Source organism: Channa argus, chromosome 11 (genome assembly GCF_033026475.1).
Source record: "Channa argus isolate prfri chromosome 11, Channa argus male v1.0, whole genome shotgun sequence".
NCBI lineage: Eukaryota > Metazoa > Chordata > Actinopteri > Anabantiformes > Channidae > Channa > Channa argus.
The window spans coordinates 15,982,711-15,991,078 of NC_090207.1; the positions used below are offsets into that span (position 1 = coordinate 15,982,711).

Here is an 8,368-nt window from a genome sequence, read left to right on the forward strand (position 1 = left end):
TGACACAATATGTAGAAAAATATTTTATTCTTTCCACAGAACAAAGGCATAACCTAATATTAACTGCAATGTCATGTTAAAAGTCAATATGTACACAGTCGAACTGTTTTACACTCCATGGTTGGTCTTTTGTCACAGTTTATTATTGGAATTAAGTTGTATAATAACTTAAAAATAATCTTTGATTCCACAATCACTTGGAGCGTCACATCAGGTCTTCATCAGTCCATTCCTGAAATATAACAAAGTTGAGTTGATTTTGGAAGAACCCGACATAAAACACGTAGTTTCCCTTTGGAGTAAAGTTTGCCTACATGTTAGCATGTAGCTGCCATTATTGTCTCACCTCTTCTGTTAAACGGGGTTCTTTCGCTACATGGCCATCATCTTCATATCCTCTCTTTCGTTTGCTACAATACAAAAATGTCAGCGACACACTTCACACACGTCGTCTTTGCAAGCCATAATTAGTTGGTGAAATCTGATCCATATCTTCAGTGTTTATGTAACCAACCCCCTCTGGCCATGATCACTATTCATTTAGGTAAACTGTGACCTCATCTTTAGTAGTTGTAGTTTCATTTTGTCTTCATCACTTTAGACTAGTTTAAACCATGTGAGGATTAAGACAGACTTTGACAGACCTAATAAACAAAATCTTTTACCTTTCACAAACTTATTCACTTTATCTTACAGGACAGAGTGCACCATCATGTCATTGGCTGCTGCCATCCAGGTAATGTAAATTTTGCGGATTTCCACATGAGAATTAGTGTGGTAGCCGGGACTACTCAGCCAGCCAAAGTGAGGCCTCCTCAAGTGAGGTGCAGGACTGAAGAAGTCTGTATTTATAAGAATGTGGCCTCAATTTCTGGCAGTTTGGATGCAATATGGGAAACCACTTGCTGCATATCTGAATAGTGTCCGTCCAAAGCCCTTCCCAAACAGCTTCAGACACCGACGGTGTGTGTTGAGCTGATCCAACTTTGACAAGAAACCTTGTCACATAAGAACTTGAAGAGATTATTACTATGAAGATGGACCTGAGTTACAGTCAACTGCAGAAATATGTGAACTTTTATCCTAGTATGCCTGCCACTCCCTCAGACATTTGATTGGTGACAGACATGGGGTGCACTGACAGCCACTCATAACCTGGGCCAACCAGCTATTGAGGACATTAGAGGGAAGGCGATACAAAGCATTGAAGTACAAAGTTCTGCTGTCATCAGGGAATTTAAACATAGCACCTCTCTCTAAAATGACACAAGCCTTAACTGGAGTTTTTCACTGCATCCTTTTGCCCACATTCACCTGATTTTATGATAAGCTCTTCCTTCAAACCATTAACTTCCATTGTCTTTGTATGAATTATCACGCAGCACTGCAGCCACTTGTTACATTTTTATATGCTGCTTTGTTTCTCAATATTATACTTAGAAGTAAAATGTGTTTTGTGGATGATATAGCTGAACAGACCTGAGAGATAGTCTTAGGAGTTTGTAGGAGGTATCTGTAACCTGTCCTGTGCATGTGTTAATTATGAATGGATCCTGCTATATTGTGTGGGCCTACATACTGTATATGCTGCTCTAACAAACATGACCTGAACTCCCTTTATGCCTTGGGGATGTGAACAAAAGTTTTCACGCATTTGCAGTCTCTCCTTCCTGCCATCACAGGTGGTGCACCGACTGTTCTCATATAGATTCTTCATGAGAAGTCATGCCATGCACAGATTTATCAACTTCAAAGTAATTATGGTTGGCCTAATGTGCCTCCTGGCAGCTGAGCAGCTGCAAAGTCTGAATCTGTGCCTGTCATAGCTCAAGAGTTTACCAAAATGTTTACTGTAGTTGCACTTACAATACCACAGACCTCACCAACCTCACCAAGTGTTAACAGATCAGTGATAATGAATGAGCCTAAAAGTCTCCTCATCAGCGATACCAATATGTGCTATGTGGTATATGGGTGATGTAGGTAGAAATCTGGCGTGCTGTTGTACTTCCTTTCTGTATTTCATACAGCTGATGTGTTCCTTTTTATTTTTTCTACCTGATACTGAACCTTGAACCTTTTGCATCTTAGATACAACCTAGCAAAAATAAAACTGTTATTACATATGACAGCCTGTGTGTTTGTTTTGACAGCGGAAACCTGGAGTTGATCACTTGGGTGTAGGGTATCGACATTAAATCAAAGATTACAAAAGTTACACACTAAAACTTAAACCATTATACTGAAACAAACAATTGTAATAAATTACACTAAAATAATAATTTCATACAACAATAAAGAAACGTTCTTTAAATGTTCTTAAGATTTCTCACCTCCACAAAATATATTTAATGTGCAAATGTGCTGTTGCACACTAGTATTCCATAGGGAAAAAAGTACTTTTATTCCTTACTTGCTTGAAATGGTAAATTCAACATGGATCCTCTCCAACTTCTGTTTGTAAACATTTACAACATCCAGTTTAGGAAACTCATATTTCTTTAGTAGTGTTTTCATCCCTGCACAAACGGAGAAAACATTTACTTAAATCTTAGAAGTGACTAGTTCTTTGTAACATAATAAGAGTGAAACCCAAAACCAAGCTTAATATCACCATCTTGTGGTGTCAGACTGAATGTGCAGTTTACTCACGTCTCATGGAGTCATACATCTTTGAGAGGGTCTCCTTGTCATCTCTTAATGCCAAGCATTCAGTCAGGTAGCTGGACATTTGAAGTAATAAAAAGGGTAGTTTTCCATTAAGAATGCTAATTTTTCTTGTAATTTTGCTTTAATTACTGTACCAATAGTTAACTGAACTACCAGTCTGTTCTCAGAATTCTCCTTTTCCCACATTAAATTTTAATTTGAAAACATGACACTTTTAAATTGAGCTAAATATTACCTAATATTTCAAATGGTAGATGGTTTGCACTTATATAGCGCTTTTCTACCTATTGGTCTCAAAGCACTTTACACTGCTTCTCATTCACCCATTCACACTCACAATCATTCATCCACGCACGCACACTCACTCACACAACGATGTGGGAGCTGCTATGAAGCTGGCCAACAATCACCAGGAGCAACAAAGTTGGGGTTCAGTGTCTTGCTCAAGGAGACTATGACATGTGAGCAACAACTGGGGGATTGTTTGAGGACCACTCTATAGTCGCAGGAAGGTAGAGCGTTAGAGGGTTCCAAATGTATCTAATAGCAACTCTGTATGGGAATGTGCCTAATTTCAACTACTGATATAATGTAACTTGAGTACAAGTGACCCACCTCTCAATGCTGAGACTGGCTCTTGTGGCGCTGTTTAGAATAGCAGTCAAAGCAATCTGGGAGGGAGAAAATAGCAGCCCTGCGTCTGTCATTGTTGCCTGTGTCAGAAAGTCATCAGCACTCTTCCTCAGTGACTCTGGGTTCTCCAGGGTAGGGAATCTTGTCTGAAAATGAAAGGTAAGAGCACTCAAACATTTTAAGAGAAAAGACTAATGGTAATGTGAAAGTGAACTGCTCTCCACAAGTCCACCCACCTTGAGGTCAATAAGCAGGCCCTCCATGGGTCTGTAGGGGTTGTGGACCACAAGATGGAAATTTAGCTGTTGGATTAGCAGCAGCTCATATTCCAGGATTTGCTCCAGGACCCGTTCCTGTCCTGCTGGAGTCTCCTGTTGAAGGTTGCCCACAAACTGGGTGCTGGACACATTGAACTCATCCACTTTACAGGATAAGTATACACATGTCAGCCTAAAATAGAAAGGTGAGTTTGAAATACGTTGCATACTAAAAAACTAAAAGGATGCAGAAAACAGTGTTTGTTTACAGCACATCTGAGCCGTGCATTAAAAAAAACCCACTTTATGGCAATCGAGTCAATGTGCAATTTCGCCCGCTTTAAATCCTTCTGAAAATTCAGGACAGAGCAAGTACATAATTCACACTTTGTACTAGGTTTCTCAAAGGACCAGATGAAAGATATTAATGACTAAGCATTGTGAATATACTACCACTACACTGTACAAAGCACTGCTTTTTCTGATTGTACATTCCCATTAAAAATTGTATATTGCTGCTTAGTTTTGCCATGATCAGCTCTACTCACATAATAATCCTAGGGTGGAACTCCATAATAGAGTTGTTCAGGTAGAATCTTCTGAAGTACATGATGGCCGTACCCTGAACAGGTCAGACACAAATGGTTCACATGTTTACAGCCACTGAGGTCACACTGCACCGGTAAAGATTGAGAAAAAACACTTTTTGTGCATACCACCACAGACTTGGGCATTGCAGGCTTAAAAGCGTTGCAGAAGTCCAGCATCCTCTTCTCATAGTGTCTCAACAAAACGTCTTCCTCATGGCGCTCCAAGAACATGGTCTCGCTCACCCCATGCTGAGTAACACGGGGAGATGGAAGGAGGCAAACTGTCAACTGTATTTTTAGTTATTTCATAGTTTTCTATGTACCACGCATAACTTACCTTCCCACTTTCTAGTATCTTGTTGCGGAATTTCTGGTTGGCCTTGCGTCTCATATGCTCTAGTTCGTCTTCGCTTTTGAAAATCCAGTATTTTCTCTGTGAGCTGTTGTGGAACATGACTTCTTTTGCGGGTAAATGACAGCTAAAATGTCCAAAAACAGTGGGAGAAAACAATTACAAGAATGCAAGAGGACACGGATTAGTAACGTGATAAGTTACTGATCATAGTCTGAAAGGTTTGCAGTAACTTACATGTTTATGTATAAAAATACGTTAGTCCATCCACGACAGAGAATAGTAGTTAGCAACAGCCTGTTTGATTTCAAAACACTGATATAAAAAGGAAGAGCGTCGCCTCTGCTTTACATCACCGTCGTCGGCATTTGATGACGTATGTGCTACCGTAATTGCAGACAGCGCAAGGACATTCTCTCTCACGCTCACGCAGAGGCACGCACACACACACACACACACACACACACACACACACACACACGCAAAGTCTAAGAAAAGCATATTTTTTTGGCTATTTTATTGATTACACCTTAGAAATACATCAGAAATACCCAATCTAAAATGAAATATCTCACTTTGTTGAACGAGATTGTATACGCCTTGGCAGAAGACACCGATTCATTCATTACAAACATGATTTAAAATAAGCTAAATAAACAATTAAAATACCAACCTAGCTGGCTGAAATACAGCCCGGTAAAAATAACATTAAGTGATAATTATACCTAATGTACTTAAGGTCACCAATAAATATTTCACAGACTGTGCTTGTTTTCCTTAGTCGTGAGGCTTTTTTTTTTGTCTGCGCGTCAACAATTCGCACACAGGTGTGCAAATACTCCTTTATGGAGTTATACACAACAACCAAAACCAATTATGAATTTTTTTTCGTTTTCTTTATTCCTTTATTTATTTTCTGACTACTTTTAAACTTCACGATAACTGAGCTGTTTCATGACTATGTTGCTCAAATGCCTGGATTTGGATCATTTCAAATGGAAAAGCATAACAGAAATTGAATCACACAGTATGTTTAGACGGAGACACTCAACCCCCACCAGTGTTTCTGTATACCGTAATTTGCATAAACATGAGTAATGTATGAATAATAAATGCCCGTGCATTCAGCGGGAGCCGGTAATTTGCATATCACCACAGCTACAGTTTTATTTCCTTAGTGCAGCGTTATCATGAAGTCCTTCAAGCCTGCACAACCTAAACCAGAATCAAAGAAATCTAAATCTCGCAAAGGTATGTGCTGACAACTGTCTTATTATTTGAACCTCTTTTTTACAGGCGGACAAGGCTTTTATTTCCATGTCTGGGGTCTCAGTGTGATAGGCTGGCAAAGCGCCTGGCTCTTGGAGGCTATCCATCGCTCAGTCTTACCCCGTAGATTGCATAAACATGAAGCGTCGATGCATTATTGATGAGACCACTGCAACGTTTACTGTATGTGGGCCCGCGTGCGTGCGCGCGCTGGAAGGGTGTATAAATAATGCTGCCGTGCGTGCACGAGAACGTGTGCACGTCGGTTTTGTGTTGTCACTTTAAACCAAACACCTTCCTCTTGCAATTTTACATTTCTGCTGTGTGGCGCAGATGGATTATATTTCTGTTTTCATTTCATATTTGAATAACCTAAACAAGATTTTTCTTTTATTTATCTTGTTTTTTATTCCTATTTTTGACTTTAATGAGCCTTAGTGCAGCTTGCTGTCTTCCACAAGAAACGCTTGGATGCTATTGATAGTGAGGTAGCAAGTAAGAGTGGCTGTATATGAATGTGTGTGAGGGGTCAGACATGTGTGTCACTGAGTAAAACATGTGCCTACATAAACCGACAGGCAGTATTTTATGGGAAATCAGACTGATGATTTTGTTGCATCACCTGATCAGTTGAATGATCTTTGAGCCTCCCTGATCAAGTTAGTCTCATCTTCCCCGAGTAATTCTGCACTCCTGACAGTTACATTTCAGCTTCATATGAAAAGTTTTCCAGCTATGATGAATGGCTTGTAATGGCATAAAGTGAGCTAAAATTCAGGAGTTGACTGACAGACTGATGTATCATCTTGGCTGTACACAGCATTGGAAATTGATGTTGATAATATTGAGGAGAGAGGGGAAAAGCCTGAGCGTCAGCCTGTGGCCCACCTCTCTACTGTTTCATCTAGTTACTTTGTTGTATGAAAGAAAATCATTTATAAATAACCTTGACAATGATGGAAATTATTTTTCTGACCAATGAGTTCTCTTTTTTTACTCTTTTTTCCCTTGATAGTCCTTATTGTCGCTGCCGTGTTCCATCCTTTTGGGCTTCACACACCAACAAATGCAATTAAATCCTGATTTAAACTCCCTATATGTGCATATTAATTACTCTGCCCTCTATCGTGCACAAATGCAACCCCCCCTATCCCACATTGTGCAGTGGTTGCCATGGCAACCATGGGTGGCAGCACTGATGTCAGACACTCCTCCAAGGACACTCATGCAGGCGTTGGGTCAGGTGATATGGACTGCTGCTGGGCACCGAGTAGCACCTAACAACAAAATGGCCGCCGTGCACCTTACAATCTTTTGCCACATTGGGGAAGTGGAAGTGCCCCTGTGCATGCCTGATACCTTTTTGTTTTCACGGTATATGTGTGATATGGTTGATGTGGGATCTTCTCGGTGTGATTGATGTGACCGAGACGCATCACAGAGCTGAGCTGTCTGAGCCCCTCAGAGATCAGCTGCCTGTCTGAAGAATTTAGAAATCTGTCTGGTTATTTAAGTGCATTTGAATCTGTGTGTGCCTTTGTATTTGAATGTGTCCGTACATTGGTTTCCTCAGGTTGGCATTAAGCAGCCCAGGGTTTTTCTTTCCCCTCCCCCTCCCCTCCAGACACTCAACACTCCCCCACCATCTCTCTCTCTCTGTCTGTCTCTAATTGAGCTTTGTGTCTACCTCCATCTCCATTCAAATCCAGACTCATTTGCATACTGCCGCCGTGCGCCGGACAGCTCCCCAGCTGTACAGTACAGAACTAAATGAGGAACACAGACCCACTTTACGTGACGTGAATACTAAGCAGTGAGGAGAATCATTTTCCTCTTTCCTGAAAATACAACCTGAGAGATGAGGAATAGAGAAGAAGGAGGCAGTTGTTTCAAATCAGTGCAAGACAGGCATTACCAGTGTGAAAGGAGATACTGATATACAGGCAGAGTTTATTATTTTTAATAAAACAAGAAATTGAAGAAGGTATTTTGGGTGTGTGTTTTCGGGGGGGTGATTCTACTCATATCACAATTGTTCTGCAGGAAAATACAGGATTTATCAAGCTTTATTTGTACCAGTCGGACATGAGAATTGCTCACGTTTTGCACAAATATTGCCACTCGGATTTGGGTCCAGCTGGCCCTTGGCTTCTCTTTCTCATCAGTCCTGTCAAGGCCTGATCCCGAGCTCGCTTGCACTTCACCAATGAGACTTGCTCCGCATCGAGGAATTTTAGGGACGATTTGCTTGAGTGCACGGAGAGACGTAATTATGTTGTATTTTTGATGCACTCCAGCCACACTTAACAGAACATGTTAAGCACACCCTTAATGGGAACCTTAAAACCCCAAGGCAAATTTTCATTTCTAGTATATTGGCAGGGATTTGTGACATTTCAACTCATTTCAGGATTCAATCAAAGCCATAGCTCTAGGGAGAGCAAAAATGGCATGCTCTTTATGGCAAATCCAACTGTCCTTGGTTTGCTATATGCATACAACTTCATCCTCCACAGTCAGACCAGTGAGAATTGGATGAAATTTGATGACCCATTTTAATTTTACCTTGAAGACGAGTGCGGAAATCTTTTTCATTT

General features: G+C 40.6%; 1 protein-coding gene across 1 annotated transcript; it reads right to left on the reverse strand.

Moving 5' to 3' along the window:
• Nucleotides 1-10: 10 nt before the first annotated feature.
• On the reverse strand, nucleotides 11-4,873 carry ccnh (cyclin H). The gene is made up of 10 exons (XM_067521108.1): nucleotides 4,740-4,873; nucleotides 4,488-4,629; nucleotides 4,277-4,399; nucleotides 4,109-4,182; nucleotides 3,540-3,753; nucleotides 3,286-3,449; nucleotides 2,653-2,723; nucleotides 2,414-2,519; nucleotides 347-410; nucleotides 11-232 (listed from the first exon to the last, which is right to left on the reverse strand). Exons 2-10 carry the CDS (start codon nucleotides 4,602-4,604, stop codon nucleotides 206-208), a joined length of 960 nt encoding a protein of 319 aa, XP_067377209.1. The 5' UTR covers nucleotides 4,605-4,629; nucleotides 4,740-4,873; the 3' UTR covers nucleotides 11-205.
• Nucleotides 4,874-8,368: the final 3,495 nt, after the last annotated feature.